The sequence below is a fragment of the Thunnus thynnus genome, chromosome 1 (assembly GCF_963924715.1).
Source record: "Thunnus thynnus chromosome 1, fThuThy2.1, whole genome shotgun sequence".
NCBI classification, from domain to species: Eukaryota; Metazoa; Chordata; class Actinopteri; order Scombriformes; family Scombridae; genus Thunnus; species Thunnus thynnus.
In genome coordinates, this window is record NC_089517.1 from 37,419,034 (window position 1) to 37,440,102 (window position 21,069).

Consider the following 21,069-nt stretch of genomic DNA (forward strand, 5'->3'; position numbering starts at 1 on the left):
TGTTTTACAAACTGTGACTGAGTGGCAAAGTGACATAAATCACATTTTAGATCATACCTGACAATAAAGAATAACCTAAACTAATGTGACACCCATTACAAAGATGAGCAAACGGTTACCATCTGCATTATCTGTGTTGCTCCTCTTCCTCTTACGAGAGGGCTGGTCAGTCAGTGCTGGTCTAAAAGACAGCACCCAACAAAGTGATTACACATGCTTGTATCAGAATGACTAGATTGTAGCACACTAGCAGACTTACTCAAATTGTAGTTACAATATGGTTTAATAAAAGAGAAAAACTCACTCTGTGTGGAAATTGTCCATCAGTACAGCGCACCAAACATCACTTTCTGATGTGCATCATGTTGGTCTGCATTATAAATAAAAACAAGTTAAGACAGGTGGACTGATAGCTAGCAGAATATTTCAAATCATGTGGACAAACCTTGACAATAAGTCTTAAATGTGTAATGTGTCAAAAATGTAATATGACATGTAGGCTATGTTTTGGTCTCCATACTGGTGTTATCTACTTCATTGAGTAACAGCAAGTTTCTCTGAGGATACAGGCTCTTGTCTCTAAGCTAAGTTGTCAAACACCAGCTACAAGGTTTCTGTGTTTACCTCAGAGGGATTTTGTGCGAACTTGGCATCGCTCGCCATCATAGCTAGTTAGCATCCAATCATAAGGTTAGCCAAAAAGGTCATATTTCCTCCACTATTAATATGAACAATTACTTTAGTCTGCTCTGGTAATCAATATACAGTGCTGCTTGAAAGTTTGTGAACCCTTTAGAATTTGCTCTATTTCTGCATAAATATGACCTAAAACGTGATCAGAAACATGGAACCTTTTATAGGTTCCTTGTTTCCTTGTCGCTTCCTCCTCTATACTCTGTTGTGTTCGATTCCACAGTGTGATATTCAGCCTCGTAACAGTAGCACCACATCTCGCAACATTGCAACATCATATCATGAAACTAGTTTTCTTACAAATATACAGATATTTTAGTGCCTGCTTCTCCCTATTGCTAATGAGAAAACAACATGGCAGACGGAGTGTTATGGGAGACCCCCTTTTGACAGTCTTTGAGGGCACCACTTAAAAAAATGAGGAAAAGTAATTTGTAGTCCATGGCAGATCTCCAGATTCTCCAGGCTTTCGCAGCTGGATGAAGAGGGATATTTTAAGTGACAATGGCTACCACCTCAGGTGCTGGTTAATAAAATCTCCCTTCTGACATTCCCTCTCTTCTGGAAGGCTCAGACAAATCTTAAAGTCTGAAAGCATCGCTCGATCTTGGAACACTTCCCACTCAACCAGAAAGTCCTGCTCTTTTAGTCTGGGGAATGGATCTACTGTAGCTAGTGACTGCATTTTTGGCTATCCATAGCTCAGATCTGAGCATCCCTTCTAGATTTTCCTAGGAGAAAGGACCTTGAAGTCCTCCAGGATACCGATTAGTACTGGATACAGTAGTACTTCTCCTTCATCTGAGCCTGTGTCCCTGGGTTTCTCAACAAGGAGATCAGTGCAGTCACCTGAGATATATGATATTTGTAAGTACTTCATCTTATTTGTAATATTGTCTTTGTGTTGCACTGCTCACCTTTTTCCACTGATTTGACATTTTCGTCATCTCCTGGACAACCTGAAAGAAGAATGTGTTCCTCCTCTGAAATACTTGAAACTGCCTGTGCAGTTTATCATGCACCTCTTGCATGAGGCAGAGGGTTGGTGGAAAAAACTCATGATTGTAGAACTATGCAGGCTCTCCACAGTGGGCCCTGATCTTGCTTGTCTCAATAAATCTGCTAGGACATTAGGCACGATCGTCCTCATGACATCAGTGGCCTCTCTGCTGCTCTCCCACAGTGTATGGTTTCCTCCCTGGAAAACATGAGGCTGGCGGTCCTGTTGTTTCAGCCTTGATAGAACCAGAAAGTTGAATTGACAATTTGCTCGTACTTCACCAGGTACAGCACACATTTCTGCTTCTTGCAGTCTGCTAGGGTCTTATTGAGGTGGTGGGCAACACAACGAACAATGATAAGGCCAGGGTAAAGGTCCTTAAGTTGCTTGCCAACTCCTGCTCTGCAACCTTCAAAGAATTTTTTTTTTTTTTAAAAGGTCAGATTATTAATCTGTAACAAAACTCCTCTCAACTGTACTGTAAACTACCTATTCTCACTGTAGAAAATTTGATTTCTTATATACTTACATTTATTCTATAAATAGAATCCTTAAAATATACCAATGACTGTTGAGGCATGTCACTGGCAAAAGAGGTGAATCTGTCCAATAGGCAGCAGTGCTGTGGCCTCCAGAATAGCCTCTGTAATAGTGGAGTCCCCTGCTTGAAAACTCCTCATGGTCAGCACCTTGGTCTTCACTTGACCATCAGGCCCAATGTACCTGAAGTATAAAACAATGACGTGAATAATGCCATATAAGAAGACAAAGAAAACAGAGTAAAAATGTGCTGTAACTCACACTAAACAAATCTGAAACCAAAACTGAACCTCACAAACTGTTTGGTGACAGAGATGTCGGTTGTCTTGAGAACCATAAGTCCCCAGGCTGGAGACTTGGACACTTCTGCCACTAGCTCCTCAGCTAGCTCAAGGCCTATGATCTCAGTCATCTTACTGATATTGTGGACACTCATATAATTTGTGTTGGAACTGATCTAAATAGAAAAGATAATCTGATTTTAGACATTAGATTCAATACAACACAATGTTCGTTGCTGTCTTTATATAATAAGCTTACAAACATACAGTACATGGAGTGCGTTATAGTAGCAGCCCAGCTTCTTGCAGGTAGCTGGTATGATGGAGCCACTTCAGGTACTCAAATTATGTGAAAGCAGTTTAGTGCTCTATGTCCACTCCTGTGTGTAAGAGCTCTCTCCACTGTTGTTAAAATAAAAGGAAGTATTGACTGACTGACTGACATACACATTTCTTGACTTGTTCTATACCTGACTTTATCAGATTTATTTTTAGCTGCTCTTATTGGCCTCTCTTCTGGCAGCTTCTATATGTGCCTTAGAGTTCTGGTGACATGTCACAGCATCAAGCCTAAAATTTGTGCCGGGCTTTTCAACAAAACATCCCTCTGATGGGTGGTGTTGGCAGCACAGGGGCCACACCACCCCATCAGGTGTGTTTTAGCCAGCTATGGCTTTTAGACCATGAAGGGTCAAAGCCACTGGACCTATTCCCCACTTCCTTTTCACTTTCTCTCAGCTGCAATTTTCTCTCCCTCATGGCATGTTCAGATTGGAAGCAGAAGCGCCACGAAGCATCAATTCTCGTGCGAGGAGGAGCCTGACTATTAACACCAGAAGCCCATTTCTCCGCGCCGGTCAACAAGTTCTGCTCCTCTGCTATTTTCTAATGATATGTAGAGCTGATCTTTATCATGGGTAAGTAATAGTCTCATCAATTTATAACGTAAAGCAATGTAATTATGTGGCTTATATGAAGACAATGAGCAAAACTTGCACAGTACTTGCAATAGCGTATCTGACAAGGAAACTTTAGGTTACTTGTGTAACCCTGATTCTCACACACTGAGGCCATGTCGTAGGCATTTCCCAATGTGATTTGGGGAATGCTATGAAAGAGAGCACACTAATATACTATTATAACTCATATAAATGATATATATGATATAAATGATCTGATAGAGAAAATTTGTGTGAAAATGTGATGTCACTCTGAACCTGGTGTCAGTCTTACTCGGCCCCTTTCATCACTCTTGTTGCTGCTGTTTTCCCTCTGATGATCTTAAGATATTCAAAGCAGTTACTCTGTTGTTGCCTGTATGAAAACTTCAGTTCAGTTATTAATTTGTAGCTATCTGTCTGACTGTGTCTGTCTATAGACTTGGCTCCTTCATTTCACTTTCTGATGGCTTTGTTCTTGGCCTTTATTCAAAGAAGACTGTTATCTTTTTCATGATCTGTAAATCAAATTAACAAATTTCATTCACATGGTTCAGAAGAAAACATTGAAAGAAAAAAGTGTATGTATCACTTTTATATAATGTTTTACTGGTTGTATTTATTTACAAATAAGCTACAAGTTATGACAAAACATTTTACTAATTATTTTACATAAAGCAGCTTTCTAGCTTTCCATTCATGCTGTTCTTCCTGATATTCCATAAACCACAATGATGACTGACTTAATAGTCTTCCATCTCATAAAAATGAAATGTAGCTAGGTAGTTACTTGATCAAACAGTCAATGCAACAAGGTTAACATGAAGTTGGCTGATAAACAGGTGATCAGTTGATGAATTGATCACTGGCAGTTTGAACCTACTTTCACACTCATTCATTTCAGACCAAAAACTTAACAGTGCACCGTGAGAATTCTGTATCAGTCAGGACAGTAACACCTGGTCATAGGGGAATGTAGCACTATCGATTAGTTGAGTTGAATATTTGTGTATTTATTGTGGATCATCTTATTTTGTAGTATTGTGGTTTGCTTTTTACTTTCTTTGCATGTATTTTATGTTAACCAGCCTGTTATCATAAAATACATGCACATGGTGCACAGTCTAGTTACCTCAAATGAATCAATCCCTGCAGAGCCTGGCAAGTAGTGGGTCAATGAGGTGACTTGGGAGGCGGAACTGTACCTCCATAAAGGTATAACTGGCTACTTGCCAGAGGCCATGGAGTAAGAAGATGTTCAGAGGGCAGAGTAGAGAGCAAAAGATGAAGGTGGTGTTGTGAGAGTCCCTGAGGGGAAAGACAATGAAGGGGAGCAGCGCCAAGCCCTGCCTGTGATTTTATAACTAACCTTTTTTTCGGCTACAATTTTCAAACTGCAACATGCCTTTGGAAAATGAAAAATATTGACATAATAAAGTCTCACATACAAATGTAAGCGGTCAACTAAATTTAAAATTTCACACATATGCAACACCCTTTGAAATAGTAGGTCTTAGAACTATGTATTTTGAGTTGCTGACCAGGCACAGTAGGAGGCGATGTTTACTTGTTTCTCAAAATGTGACAGACCTGTGTCTCCTGTACCCTACAGGAAGCATGACTACAGGCTAATACCACTCACTAGTTGCACTTTATAGTGTTGATTTTATTGTTTGATTATGATTTAAGGTTTATACATTGTATCACAGATGTTTCTGTTAACAAAGCTTAAAGCTGCATTCATTGATTTTTTTGGCAATGTGTGATATATTATCACCTTATAAAGTATTTATTGCAAACATGTTGTGCAAATAGTTGTCTTTTTACACATCCTGCAGATATGCAAATAGTTACACATAACCTTATGTACAATATTGGTGTTCATTTGTAGTCCTGTTTATGGCCATCTGATAAATGTCAGTCCAATATTCAAGGCAAGGAAAGGCAAGTTTATTTATATAACACAATTCATACACTTAAGGCAATTTCAAAGGTTTCAAATGGTTTTGGTGTTGACAAAACTCCTCCTCAATATTTCTCTTTAGTCCCTCAATGTTCCACTATGTTCACAAGCTAGTCATTAACTTTGTCCATCTTTTGTTTGGTGCTGGGCAGGTAGTGTACAGTGGGTTTATTTGAGTTTCACTCAAACATCTGCCTGCTGGAAAACAAGGTTGATGACAGCAGTGAGTCTGAACCAAAACAGTAAAGTTGAGGGCCAGGAATCGAAACAGTGTGCTGATGGACTTGAAAAGACCTCATAAAGTTGAGGGACACTGCAGAGTCGGGTGATAATTCACTGTGGGCACATTAGTACTATGGGGGCCCAGTATTCATGTTAAATGATGTTTTGACCTGTCATTAGGCCTTGCAGTGGGTATTGAACTGTGCTGTGATAAATCTACTGAGCCTCATTACAGGCAACACCACTCTCTAGCCCTGATCTTACTTTTCTTTAAGCCCAACTAGCTTTATGGGCAACTTCATCTGAATGCCATGGCCCGCTCAGTTGTCCAGCCATCATCACTGTGTAACTGGTTCCACTAGCTGTGCTTGTGACCCATAATAAGCAATTATCTGGTATGCGAAACTTTTCTTGAATAATGTTCCTTGATCTGTCTCCCAAATAAAGGAAAATGGTTTCAATATGAATTTATATGGATGGCGAAAATGGCATCGGAGCAGGAATCAGAGAGCAAAATGGGGGAGGATTTGAAAATAAAAAGAAACGCAAGAACTCATCAAGTGTTTCAAGTGATTCCAGTGAGCAATTGAGGAAAAAGGGGTCATATCTGGTCATAATGGTAGTGGTGACAAGAGTGGATGGCATTTTTAAGAATCCACATGAGGTGGGAAAGTTTGTTGAAGGAAAAGTCGGAGCTGTGAAGTCGGTCAGGATAACTAGATGTGGGATGGTCATAATTGATTGTGTATCTAAACGTCAGAGATTAAAAGCCCTGAATATTAGTACAAATAAAGATCATAGTTGTGTGGATTGTTTTGGACTTGGACCAGACACCATGAAGAAAGGAGTCATAAGCAGCGTACCACTGTCAGTTGATGCTGACTTGTTTGAGGATGTTGAAGGTGTGTTAGAAACAAGAAGGATGAAAAGATTCAGAGAAGGGAAAAGAGGACAGTAAGTCCATATGTTTACCTTTAAAGGAGAAGTTCCGAAAAGAGTGTGCCTGGATTATGTGAGCTACAAGGTGAGGATATATGAGAGGGCTCCTCTCAGATGTTTCTGCTGTCAGGAGTATGGATATGTTGCTGCAGTGTGAAGAGGAGAAGATGTGGGAGATGTGGGAAAGACAACTGCGAAATGGAGGAATGTAAAGAATAAGCCAAGTGTCTGCACTGCGAGGAGAACCACCATGCAGGGTCACAACAGTGTCCAAAAAGGATTAAAGAAGTTAAAGTGAATAAAATCAGAGCAGAAACGGGCTTGTCTTACGCCAAAGCTGTTAAGAGAGTGGAAAAGAATGACGAGATGGTGGCAGCACAAAAGGAACTGGAGCAGAAAAGGAATGGAGCTGAACAAAATATCTGCATGGACAAGAAAGGCTTTTTGGCATTCATTGCCATGGTCGTCATTTGTGCTGTTGAAATACATGGGAAGTCAGAAAGGATTAAGATGGTGTTGGATGCTGCTGGAGATTCTTGAATGTTGTGGACATTTCTGGAGAGGAGCTGGATGTAACACTGAGGGAGGGATTTGCACAAACTCAGGCAATTGGGTCTGGGTTATAGAATGGACAATATGAATGGAAGCATTTTGGGTGAACACTGTAAATAGTTTACACTGTGGAACTGATAAAATCCAGTGGGTGGTAATGCACCCGAAAGCTGCCAACCACCAATAAACAACAAAATGAATGATGAATTTATGTGTGAGTGTAAGAGTGCAGGAGGTCATTAGGTGGGCACTAACATGACTGGTGTTCATTGAGTTGGGCCCACAACACCAAGAAGGCTCAAAAGAACCACTTCCCTCTTAAACTACACCCACACACTCAACACAAATTTCCATAGAAAGTTATATTCGCTTTTGTCTACAACACCAGCTAACAGCAAGCTAACCAACTTCAGCTAAAACCATGTTAAGCTAGCCAGCATGTTGCTACCACTGGCAGCCACCCAACCCACCGAGCAACAGCCAACCAATCACCCTCAGCTACCTAATCTTACCAAACAACAATCTAAGATAACTAGCATGCTAAGCCAACTTACAAGCTATCAGTTTGCTAAGCTAACCAGCACACTACCTGAGTCACCAATTAGACCAAACAACAAACAGCATGTTAAGCCAATTAGCATGTTAGGCTAACCAGAATGCTAACAAGTATGGCCCACCTTGGCATACACTTCTGTCAAGCCCATTAGCCACCAGCATGCTAACAACAGCCAACATCATGTTGAACAAACAGCGTGTCAGGCTTTCTGGCATGCAGCCATCCCCAGCAGCTCACTGCTCAATCCACCAAATAAACTAATCAAGCATCTTCATCTACCTCATCCTAGGAAGCAACAACACGGCATCACAATTTAAGTTCTGCGCTTCCCTATTTTTGCCCCAGTGACCTTTCTTCTCACCCACAGCCATTCACTGCACTGGCTGTCTGCTTTAGGCCCTGTCCTCTTATGCCTAGTTCAGTTAGCAGGGACAAAACTGATTTGCCAACAAAACCTCTACAGCTAGCCGACCACTGGACAGACTTTAAGTTTCCATCCATGCATGTCTGCTTGCATCTCTGTATAAGATTTTTAAGATTTTTTTCAATTCTATTCCATCCTCCCATGGTACTGTCAGCACCACAAAATACACAACATTGTGTTTCTGACCACAACACAAGATCTGGTCTTAGATTAGTGGTAGCTATCTCCTGAGGAACTATGCTGTTTTCCTAAACCTTTCCCCACCTCTAGCTGTCCTACATTACGTATAAAATTGTGTGCTGCCTGACCTGTTCACCCTCAGAGACAAACAAAATATCACCTTGTTTCCTTTTTGCATCCAGTGAGTTTACTTCTCAGCACTTACCCTCAGTGGCTGCTGCTAGACTCTTCAGCACTTGGTTATGTCTCCAGGTATATCATCCTTGAGACAGGCTTGTTTTACACCCAGATAAAATGTGCCAAAGTGAAGCTATACCTGATAATCCTGCCTGCTTCCATTCCCCACACTCCCCTCCGGCTAAGTTTTCTTCTCTTTTCTTCTACACTTTCCCAACTCATCCACTGGCCCTGCCAGCAGCATATGTTGCAAAAACATCTTGACACTTTATTGTAAATTGTATCAGTTCAAATAATTAATGTATTTCTAAATGTCATTGCATCACTACCCAAACAGTCAAAATTGGAAGTTTTACCTCCTTGTGCAACATTACCACAGTATTGCTACAAGGCAACGAATACCACACGTATCACTCTAATCAGATGCATACAGTACACTGTCACATGTACCACACAGCTACTCTACAGTATAGTTATGAACATGCACAAATGGCCAATCTGCTCAGTTGACAGCAACTTCACAAGATCAGCCCATCTGATCCAACTCCAGTTTCATTCATTTAATTGTTTGACCATTGGCTGTGTTTATCCAGCGGGTAACTCTACTTTCTCAAGCCCTCCTTTCTTCTCATATACCCTGACTCCTGGTACAACATGCACACTCTGGTTCACAACAGATCTCTAAATGCAGCTTTTGCTGATGGAAATGATATCATTTACAAATTTATTGTAGTTTATGGTCACTTTATGAGGGCTGCTGCTAACCATTTGGAGGCCCTAAGCATAACTGGTCATGGGGGCCCTAAGTAAAGTCTGAGTTGAGTCCCAAGATGGGCTCCAGTGCTCCAATCTGGCACGGTCAAAGAGCTGACATACGATTAAAAAAAGTCTACATTAAACAAAAATGACACAGCTGTGATTTCATATTAATATTAATGATGCAGTGATTGCAATTTTATTAGATTTTTGGGCTCTTTTCATTTATTAGGTAAAAACATCTAATTTGCCTGAAATGAGTGATAGGGTACATACAATGAAAAAAACAATGGTGGGCCTGTCCATAAGGAAATGATCAACATTTTTCACTAGAATGACCCTACTGGTAGGAACCTGCCTTTGTCACCGCGTACATTTTGACTTGTCATGGTTGAAAAAGTACAGGTTAAACAATTAAGTTAAATAAGCCATTATGATGCCTTTTCTCATTACACAGTTTTGTCACATTTTACACACAGTATATTCAAACATACAAATGTCCCAATTATGTCAAGTCAAATCAGGTACTGCCTAATTTGCAGTGTTGACAATCAGGGCATCATTTTGCATATGTAAACATACCAAATAGGTCTAAATGTGTGCAGCCTTTTTACTCAATTCAGCAAAAGAGACTATAAGGAAACAGGCAGAATTTTTTTCTGTTTTCATGGACAAAGGTTCATGTTCTACCATTTTCTTTGTAAACCAGTTTATATAAAGAGGAACCATTGTAGTGACGTTTTTCAAAAGTGTTACAAACTTTTCATTTCCTCTTCATTTATCTGAAATCTTAGTGGTTTAAAATAAAGTGACTACTGGCTTCCCCATGGTGTGCAGTTCTTATAAACACTTGGTGTTCATGTTCATATCAGTGGTGGCTGAAGTTTTCACATGCTTATTTTTACTTAATAGTACCACAGTGTAGAAAATATTCTGTTACAAGTAAAAGTCCTGCATTCAAAACTTTACTTTACTCTACTTAAAATATCACAAGTAAAAGTAGAATTATTTTGGCCACTCTGCATTATAAGTAAAAGTACTCATTATGCAGAATGCCCTTTCAGAGTATTATAGTATTATATAGCTATATTATATTATTGGATTATTACTATTGCTGCGTTAGCATGTTTGCAGCATTTCAGTGTTGTAGCTAGTTGAGATGGTGCTAATTCTAAATACTTTTTATAACAATTACACTAACAATGTATCATAGGCTCATCAAATGCTTTCTATGTAAAATGATAATCTGCAAAGTGTTTAGTAATTATAGCTATAGTGAAGTAGTGAAGTAGTAGAAATGTAGTGAAGTAGAAGTATGAAGTAGAATACAGTGAAAATATTCAAATACCTAAAAGCTGTACTTACTGTTAATAAAATACTTGAGCAAATGTACTTAGTTACATTCCAATATTCACTCTCCACTGATGGAGAGATGGAGATGATCCAGTGTTGTGCTGGGCAGGTAGTAAACAGGACCTACAGGACAGACCCAAAGCTTTGGCACTGTACTCACAGCTGTTGTGTTCATTGTTGCTGTTGACATGAACACAAACGAGACGCAGATGTTTTCTATGAATCACAGAAAACCTCCTTGGTCTTTTTACTGTGTTGCAATATAGAGACATTTGAGGGGATACAATCATCCTTGATTTAAAAAGAATGTGGGAGGAGAGTAGAGTGGGGGGGCAATGGCCATCTGGTCCCCCTACTTCCGGTGCCAGTGACTGAGTCCGAAACGCAACAGTTAAGTTGTGGGACATAAAACCAAAACAGTGAGCTAAAACGTGCTAAAACGCTCTGTAGAGTCAAAGGAAACTGCAGAGTTCATCACAACATGTATAAAAATATTGATTAGTGCAGCTTTAAACTCTACAGAGTTTCCAAAGACATTGTGTAAAGAGATGCAAAAAACATGAAGAATATTTCTGTCTGATGGGATTGTACAACATCAACATAGTTTGTATCTATCGCTTAGTGAAAGTATAATACAGTTAGGAGAGTTGGAAAAAGCTGATACAAACTGCTTTTAATGTGTATTCTCCATAAAAAATGTAATTATTTCTTTCTACTTCTAGAAAATACAACAACATGATCTAGACTGGGACTTTCTCTACTGTTGTTACAAAGTGCTTCACAATAGGATAAAAGATCACCTAAAGGGTATGTTTATGCAGATCTTCACAAGAGAACAAAGATATTGATGCAATTACAACTACTGCGTAGTCACTCTTTGTTCAAGTCACTCTGTACACCTGCTAAAAGGTGTCTTCTTTCTCAAATATTGCCCCGTTCTGTCACTTCAAAGATCGTGCGAACTGAGGGAAAATACCTAGTCTGCTATGATGACCTATTTCATTAAACCAGAATATTGTTCCAGTGAAGACAACAAAGTATTCTACTACAAACCACCACATCCTTCCTTATCTGTCCGTGACACACCACCGTCAGCTCTACACTTCCTACCGCGACAAGCACAAGGTCACGTACACACATACACAGCACACCTTGTCACACCTGCTGCTGGTCACATAAAAAAATGTTAATTGCAAGCATTAGCAGGCCTGTTAGATTTGACCCCAGGAGAGAATTAATGTGAAGTGTTAGCAGTTGTCAATGATGTATAGTTCATGTTTACAGACTGCTGTTAATAGTTTTCATAGCAGAAAGAGTTTGATTGCTACAGTTTTTATTTTGTTCATTTTACTCTGATCACTTCATAATAAAATACATACTCTAACTGTTAAAATGATAATGGTCTTAACTGTAGGTCCATTTACTTGCTTTTGTCGCTTTGAGTTTAAATGTTAAAAACATAGCCTGATTATACAGTAGTGACAGTAGCCATGTGTGCACAGATGGGTAAACAAGTCCACTATAATAATCTATATATACAGTTTACACTTTGAAATAATGAAATGCGTTTGTCCTCCTCTAAGAAAGATATTCAGCAAAACTAAAAAAAAAAAATATATGAAAAAACAGGCACTTTTGTATTGTTAGTGTCTGAAAAAAATAGTTTTACAGGTTTCCATTGTGTTTTTATTGTAAAAAATGTTTTATGTCATTTACTGCAGTTTATGTGCAATTCACGATTACAGCAATGATTTGCTTTTCTTTAGAACACGAATGTCAGCTACAAGAAGTTGGCAGATATCCTGTGTGATGTAATCTCATGTGGGATGGACCATTTCAATGGTGTGAAACAAAAATAAATAATTTATTCATACAGTTTTACCATTTTGCTTCTATATACTATGTATACACAATAGAATTAATAGATACCAAGCACTCTGCTGTTAGTGACACTTATTCACTTCAATCATGAAAACACATGAAACATTCTAATAATAAACAACCCTCCTAAATTCATTTAAGCCTATACTTATAGATCCAATATTAACTAATCACATAGTGAGGATCCATCCCCACTAGAAATGATAATAAATGGCACAATAACAAATCCTATCTATTATCAAGAATGCTGACCTGTATAACTGCTGTATAACTGCCAATGTGGAGATAGTGTACATTATAAACATCTGGACTTGGAGGAATTTTTACTTGGTACTTTTAGCAAAGCCAATTAACAGCTAAGAAGCCTCTATAGCAATAGACAGAAAATTAAAGGAAACAGTCACCAGATCTAAGCCCAACTGAAGACCTCTGGGAGATTTTTGGACATTTAAACTGTTCAGAGAAATATGTAAGAGGCTTTTTGCTTCATAATGCCATCCTGTGTGAGTTATTTTGAATTTGACATCCTGCTAACAGACAGACAGAAACACTAGACAACATGTGGTAACCTTATAAAATGAGGGCTGACACCACTCAAATCATCACAAACAAATCGTATTTCTGTTTATAAATACTTTATTGTTCATAGTTCATTTCAAAGACAAATGTGAGGCATTCATTAAGTCCAAATACTTTTCCCCATGTACAGTACTTAGACATATACACATTGGATGGGAATCACACTTAAACATCTACTCAAGATCCTCTGAAAACAACTAGACAACATAAAATAAATAAAGTGACTACTCCATAGTTCTAGTGTTTTCCCAAGCAGTGCAATGTGTAAAGATCAGTAATGACAAAGTGTTCACTCATCAATATATACAGTATATATAAAATTGTTTTACTTTATACATCATTCTCTTGCTATGGTTATGACTGAGTCAGAATGCCTTCTGACATGCATCTACTGTTCATAGCTGTAGCAGCTTTGTGTCCACGTTTCCTGGTACGCAGAGTGTAAAAGAAGTCCACCAACACAAGGTTTTGTCTGTGTGGCTGCAGCACATGTGAGGTGCTTATATTTGGGGCCTCACATGCCCTGGTTTGAGGTAATTAAAGGGGCACAAGGTGTACATCTTACAGTCCGTCCACCTGTTGGTATTGTGGTCCTCCATCTGTTCCTCTGTCTCCTCCTCACTGAAACCCTCCACCTCATATTCATCTGAGCTTATCTTCCCTGTGCTGTTCCCCCTCAAGCGAATGATCTTTTGGACCTTTGTCTCTGCCGTCTGGAGACTTGAGTGACACATGTTGCATACTCGTAACTGCTTTGTCGGGTGAATGTGTTCAATCACCGCTCGCTTTTTGGAACACGCACCGCACACCACAAAGCCACATTTTCTGCAGTGGTGTCGACGCTGGGTAAAGGTGAACTTGTCAGAGCAGCGCATGCAGATGGCGGAGGCCTCGTCCGGAATCCAGGTCATGGCAAAGGTAGAACTGGACCTGCAAATGCCGCTCTGTAGCAGTCTGGACTGGCAGTCCTCTATGTGTTCAATCCAGGCCAGCTTCTCCTCATGAGAAGCGGCTGCCACATAGAAGGACTTGCGTGGTGTACGGATCAGCCACTGGTTCTTCATTTGCATGCTGTCCTCCAAGTCTTCCAGCTGGATGTCCTCTGAAATGATAAAAAGATGGCATGTTGATACAAGGTAAGAAAGGTGTGGAAACTATAGTGTGGTCAACAAGCTTGTTCACCAAGACAGGTTTGCCCTGACTGGATTTTCTGTATTTTTTTAAAGACTTCCCAGTTCTTTACAGGCATCCTTTGTTTCAAAATGTCTAGTTAGAAGGAGTCGCATTCACTTTTGGAAGTGACAGTTTTTTGTCATTGTAACCATATTTTTCATTTTATTAGTGTTGAGGTGGAGCCAGCAAACTTTATCAAGTCCCCTAAATAATATATTACAGCTGTCACTGCCTATGTAACCAAACAACTTCCAAACGACTGTCAAAGCACTTTGAAACCCTACAAATGATACAATCAAGTTTATTTTACTCTGATCTTTCTAGAAGCAGATAAGTTGCTCACCTAGAGGGATGATCTGCTGTTTTTTGTGCCAGTGGCCGTGCAGAATGATGCTGCCATACACCAGCACATCGTTGAAAAGGTAGAATACCTTCGGCTGTGGCCCCCGTCGGCTCTGCTTCATCAGCCGGCCCTCTCCAATCAGAACCCGATCCATCTGGGCCAGGGGCTTGCTCAACGGCCCAAATGAGTTCTCCACAGCGTGGATCCGTTTACGGTTCCTCTGAGTATGTGTTAGACGGTCCATCATGGTGTCTTTGTTTCTGTAGTGGTTCACAAGTCAACGAGAATCTGTTTCTCGGCAGTACTGTCAGCAGTAGGAGTATCTTTGTTGATGGATGCTGGATGTTGTCGTGTATTCGTCTTGTTTGTCTAGTGAGACAAGCAGCCCAGCAGAAACACTTTAACGCTCTTCTTGATGATGCAACGGGGCTTTCCAAAGAAAGCTCAGCTTTTGAGATAAACTCATTTTGCAAGAAGGAAGGGGGCGGAGCTACAGTTGAATTCACTTGAACAGCATTTCACATCAGCATTTTACATAATAGGAAGATTTTTGGGAACTTTTTGGGACTGAAATCTCTTGTTGCTGGGCACTTTGCTGGGCAAGGAAACATTTTAAATAATATATCCAGTTTTATGAGATGATATTACATAGAAGTTATGTCTATTGACTGAGTCGGAGATTGATTGTATATATTTGACTGTCTGGTGGCACTAGAGGATGGATGTATACCTGTATTTCATAATGCACTCCATCAACAACCGTAATTTTAAAAGATGATGCATTTTACATATTGAACAACAATTACTAAAACCATGAATGTGATATCTAGTGCACAAAAAATGATTTTGGATGACACAAAATGAGAAACTAGAAAAGCCAAAACAATAGAGTGAGATGTAAAGCTGAATATACTATATATATATAAAATACTGTCAGACTGGTGGAGTGACTCATCCAGCATCTGGACTGAAAACTAGGAATGTCATCAAACTGCCACATGTTACTAGATGTTTGTCATTCATGTTTCTCATATGAAAATTTTCTACTTTGATTAGAGTTTATTAAATCATTCTTCCTTCCAGCAACTGGCTATGTGAATAAACCACAAACTGCTGTATGCTTTTAGTCATCATACCAGACATATCTGGGTGACTTACAGGAAGTGGCAAACGCATGCATGGCAAGAATACAGGTGAGACTGTAACAAGCAGGTCAAGCAGCTTGTTGCAGTACAAATAAGGAAATTCATTTTAAGCTACATTCATTTTTTGGGCACATCTGGGCAGCAGAAGAAGTTGAAAACACATCATGACAATGGCTGTGTCACAAAATCACATTCACTATTCCTACACAATAAAAACTCACTTGTTAAAGCTACAGTGAGCAGTAAAATCAGATTTCTGACACTAATTTATTTTTGCATCATAACTGTCAAGTGTCCAAACAATGGGAACTGCTTTTAGAATGCTAGCAGCGTGACTTTAAGGATGTAAATGTTGGTCTGTTTGTAAATCCACCACTTCTGTCCACACTGACATCTCTCAACAACTGTTGGATGGATTATCTTAAAATTTTACAAATATTCATGATCCACAGAAGATGAATCTTAGTGATTTGGTGGAATTTCTGAGGGCACTATAAAGTGCATAGATTTCATCCTCAGAATTCAGACAGCAGTGGAAAGTAAATATAGTGGACTATATAGCAAATGGAGAGTGATTTCTGATGCAGCCATATCACCCATATAATCATTCATTTGGAGTTGTGTGCCACTTGATCATTGTTAAAGCTAAAAGGGTAGTGAATATTAGACTGTTTTTGATCTCTTAGCTGCTAAATGCCAGTCACTAACTATGTCTGGCTCAGTGGGTTTATCAGATTTCTCACTGAAAACAGCTGTGTGCTGCTGGAAATGAGGCTGATGGTAGTGAGGGTCAAACAAAACTGTGAAGTAAAAACAATGAACTAAAAGACAGTAAAAAAAAAATCTCTGTAGAGCTCTCTGGGTTCATCACTATGAGTGACCCCTTTGACATTACATTTATCATTTGAGCCCATGTTTAAAAATATTGATTAGTGTAACTTTAAACACAATCAACCCGTTATTGACAAGGTGTTTTCATTTGGTCCAGAGGAATTTTAACTCACAGCTGATCGAGTTACTTTAATATCACAGTACAAATGTCAGCAAGTTTAAAGATGAAGTGTTCATCAACCAAGAGCTATATTTATTATGCAGTTTGGATGAAACAAAAGGTCAGTCAATGCATTAGTTGGAATTGTACAGTGATAAAACAATACTTGATGTATTGAAATATAAAACATAAAGCAACAGTGTGAGCCATTTTAACCTTGAAAGTGGAGTTGTGTCATATCTTCCATACATGTCTAGACACTAACTTCCTCAATAGTTCCAGACTGACTAAGGGCCCGTTCCTACCTTCAATGTACACGTTTTACCAGTTAATCCTAGTTATACAAGAGGGCTTTCTGAGATGTGCCTTAAATATAGTACCTTATTGACCAAGTAGGAGTCATAGATGAAGATTAATTCTGGAGTGTGCTCCATGTGCACACAGCCTGTATACATTTGTGACTTCACATTATGTCACAGATACACACCTGAAAGGGGATTATGCAGTCTTGATGTCAATCTGATCTAATCTTTTTATGAAACCTCTGCGTGCATTCCTCTGAACACTACTGACGTCTGTGCCACCAGCTCTGTGGTGTCGGGAAGTGGTTAGACGACTTTTCTCACAGAATGGTATACTACGAGGGCAGTTTGGGGGGCATGGATATGTGTCCAGATAATGTATATGTGATCAGATAATCATCATCAACGATGTCATTACTGTCACTCAACATTTACACTATTATTTTATTCTGGCAGAAAAAGCTCACATCCCACCATGTTTCACATTTTCTGTTCCAAAAAGGCACAAAGAAGTCCTGCATGATGTTTCCTGAAAACAAAAAAAAGTTGAAGACAGACTTTCTTCTCTGGCCTTTACTGTACATTATAACAAAATTATAAATACTAAAACTGATAAAGTCAACCACTGCTATCTGACAGCAGTATTTTCTCCATACATGAGCCATCTCTTTTTATGACTCTCCCATAATGCAACACACTTTGTTAGACCCTTTATACATGGCCTTGACATCATCAGAATGATCTCAGTTTGGTGATTTACCTCATGTTATAAATGACCAATACACATTCATAAACTGGTCATTGCAGTTCCTTCTGATGGCCAGTAGAGGGCTATACAAGTGTCTCTTCATGTCAGTGTGGAATGTCTGCACCGCATCCTGTATCACACTCGCTGCCATCACAAGTCAATGGTTCCTCTGACTTTGAACTTCTTGGCTGAGCGTTCACTGGCTCGCTGCTCGAACTTGCTCCCGTAGATGTGAGAGACAAAGCCGTTGATCTCCACTGCAAACACACTGTTCCTCTTGGGGATCACTGTCACCCCGTGAGTGGAGGGTGAGGAGGGAAATAAAAAAAAAAAAAAAGAGGAATAATGTGTTAATCTGGTAAGAAGTGAAACTTAAACACTAGTTTAAGTGTCTACAGTGATAAATACTGCAGTATTGACATTATTTGTCTTGTGATTGTCTTTTCTGTTGTGTAAAACGTTATTCAATTATTTATTTATTTAGCATTTAGCTCTGGCAATAATGTGATCAACTCATGAGATCAACATGTTATCAACATGCATGTCTGAAAGGGGCGATATGGTTGGAAATATATGAACAGGAACATTATAACACACACGATATCATATGGAAAATTAATGTAAAATCATAACGATTAATCAATGGAACCTTCAATTACTAGTTTTGTTCATTTTAATTATGATTTGCTCTCCGTTATGGATTTGGACTGGCAGTGTTGTGAAATGATAACATTATTTCACAAACGATTATTCAAATATTGCCCAGTCTTACCTACAACAACTATACTAGACAACATCTCAGCTCATACAATAATATCAATATTATGTCAATGTATCTCCCAACTCTCCTTTGCAGCATATGTTACCATGGTGATCTGCTTCATCACAGCAGACAGCCCAGCCTGAAGACACAGTCTGGCTAACTGAGTAACCTGAGCCCAAACATACAAGTGTCTACCTTTCAGTTTGTCCTCTTTGGTGATGATTTTGAAGACATGTTTGAACTCTTGGACTAGAATCCCTGTCGTCCCCACATATGACGGGCATTTGGACCGAACCACTGTGAGAGTGACAAGAAAATGAAAAGCTTTGACAACACTGTCATGTAGTGATGTGAGTTGATCATAGACTGATCAGAAACAGCTCCAAAGAGTAAAAGCAGCAATAACATAGTATCCCTCAGGAATGAGGCTCCTAGTACTGCTGTACTTCTATCTAAAATCTCGTCTGTGAGGTTACCTTTCTTCCGTGTCCTTACAGCTAATTTGCATTGCTGCATCACATAATTATATTAGTGATTAAAGTCAGTGTGTTGTAGTCTTGAGAGGAAACTAAACATCTACCTGTGATGATGGCACCATGGAAGTCTGCTTTCAAAAGCTTCTGCTGCACAAACTGTGGACTGCTGCAAAAACAACATAAGCTTATGAGACTGACTGCAGGACTTCTGACATAGCTTCTAACGGACAATTTAAAGAGCAGTGTCAGAGTAGACATCTGTAAAGCTCCAAGCTGACTTACCATGTTGGTTTCAATCCACTGCACAGGTCAATAATGTACTGTCTCCAGAGGTCATGCAGAGGCAGGAAAAGCTCGTATCTACAGCGATAATGACAAAGACAGCGAGGAGCTACAAAACAGCTGGGTTGACTGGAAATGTATCATAATGAATTAGACTAGAATATATTGATGTTACTTCATTCACTGTAAAATCCAATGTTTTTTTTCATATGAGGTTTGTGACTAACTTCTGGTGTTCAGGCTTGATGTGGAAGATCTTCATCGCTCTCTTTTGCCGAGCGTTCAGTCCTTTGGCTTTCTTGCTGTTCCTCTTCTTCTCCTTCTTGGGCCTGGCATAGCCCAGGATCACAGCCTTGTGACTCAGCATGGTCTTCAGGTCATGGCGTGTGTGCTGCTGGATGCTGTTCTTCAGGAAAGCCTGGGTGAAGGCCTCTGCTTTAGAGCTGGTCTGAGACTGGGAATGAGACAACGACACAAGGACATTTTATAAAAAGGTTATGTAAATGTCGTTTGAATTACATAGTTCACAGTTACACTACATGTAGCAGTAGCTGTCAACTGAGAGACATCTGTTCACCTCAACACCGAGAACCTTCACCAGGTCACCAGGAATCTTGGCTCGAACAAGCGCTTCTGTTGAAAAGATACAAACAAAATCTGATTAATTCACTGAGGCGCTGAAGCAGACTGCTGGAGTGGTTCAGATGCTGGCTGTTGTGGGGACCTTTGAAAAGGAAAAAAAAGCTCTTGTGACAGTTCACATAATGATGTGATTATATAAATTGTTGCAAATTCAAAATGTGTTCAAAAAAAGTCATTCATTTTGGCCTCCTTTGTCATTTTCCAGGCCTGAAGTCGAGTCTGACTGGTGCATTATTCTTGTCTGTGTGAATATGTATTAAAGCTTTTGATTCATGCATAAACTTAGAAAATAATAACCAGCATTATAAGGGATAATTACGGTCTGCCTTGATTTGTATTAGTCCCGAGAATGGAATATTTCAGTGATTAAAGAGACTTTTAGAAAAGCAGAAGCTGCACCTGATTCAAACTGGTTTTCTATGGAAGTCATTGATGTGTAGATGCAGCACTGATGTAATGTCTTACCCTTGACTTGACCCTTTGCTAGCTGAAGGTAGAAGATAACTAATAAGACTTAAATATATACAGCCTATCTGTTTGTTGCCAACACACACAATACCAGAGCAGTATTATGACTTACACCTGGGTTTGTTTGAATGTAAGAATGTAACACTTGCTAAAGTTTTATTCAAACTGTCCACCTATGTTTATTTTGTTAACAGGCTACATTTGGATAAGCTAATGTTAATGAGGTGGCTTCTCATTCATGTGTTGCCTTTGTTCCAGTCATTTGTGTTTCAATTAATTCCAGGTGTCATTGCTTTGTCATTGTTGTTATTTAACAACTGGTTATACACATTTCTCAACATTTGTTTTACTGTATTGTGTTCTCAAATCTTAACATAGTTCTCTTCACCAAAATGCACAACAGATAACTTCACATCCAAAATAAACACTGGTCTAAAACACGTCAGTCTCTGTATTTTTCAGGAATGTCTGTGTCCCTTAAACCTTAACTCTGCTCGTCTTCGACAAGTAAACTCACCGTCCATTTGCGCGTTTTTGCGGACTTCCAGAAGAAAACCTGGTTAATTTTAATAAACACATGTGTTGTGAATCGGGTCCTCCTGCTGGTTTTTATCTCTTCTTCGTGTGTTTCCGGCAGACAGTCCGCTGTGAGGCGTAATGTCGCCCTCTACAGCCAGCAACACGCACAGCAAGCCAAGTCGG

At 39.4% G+C, this 21,069-nt stretch overlaps 2 protein-coding genes across 2 annotated transcripts; both read right to left on the minus strand.

Moving 5' to 3' along the window:
• Positions 1–13,073: 13,073 nt before the first annotated feature.
• Positions 13,074–15,184, minus strand: plekhf1 (pleckstrin homology domain containing, family F (with FYVE domain) member 1). The gene is made up of 2 exons (XM_067597213.1): positions 14,551–15,184; positions 13,074–14,136 (listed from the first exon to the last, which is right to left on the minus strand). Exons 1-2 carry the CDS (start codon positions 14,795–14,797, stop codon positions 13,535–13,537), a joined length of 849 nt encoding a protein of 282 aa, XP_067453314.1. The 5' UTR covers positions 14,798–15,184; the 3' UTR covers positions 13,074–13,534.
• A 2,228-nt stretch (positions 15,185–17,412) lies between these two features.
• Positions 17,413–21,018, minus strand: pop4 (POP4 homolog, ribonuclease P/MRP subunit). Its single transcript, XM_067597225.1, has 7 exons — positions 20,885–21,018; positions 19,835–19,890; positions 19,485–19,711; positions 19,258–19,335; positions 19,080–19,141; positions 18,695–18,796; positions 17,413–18,023 (listed from the first exon to the last, which is right to left on the minus strand). Exons 1-7 carry the CDS (start codon positions 20,889–20,891, stop codon positions 17,887–17,889), a joined length of 669 nt encoding a protein of 222 aa, XP_067453326.1. The 5' UTR covers positions 20,892–21,018; the 3' UTR covers positions 17,413–17,886.
• Between the last annotated feature and the right edge of the window lie 51 nt (positions 21,019–21,069).

Excerpts from the sequence above, each read along its gene's own strand:
- plekhf1 (XM_067597213.1), bottom strand. The coding sequence starts at position 14,797 with ATGATGGACCGTCTAACACATACTCAGAGGAACCGTAAACGGATCCAC. Across the intron at positions 14,137-14,550 it reads ACAGCAGATCATCCCTCTAG|AGGACATCCAGCTGGAAGAC; the intron begins GTGAGCAACTTA and ends TTATCATTTCAG.
- pop4 (XM_067597225.1), bottom strand. Across the intron at positions 19,712-19,834 it reads TGAAGGTTCTCGGTGTTGAG|TCTCAGACCAGCTCTAAAGC; the intron begins GTGAACAGATGT and ends TCTCATTCCCAG. Across the intron at positions 18,024-18,694 it reads CAAAGAGGACAAACTGAAAG|TGATCCCCAAGAGGAACAGT; the intron begins GTAGACACTTGT and ends ACGGGGTGACAG.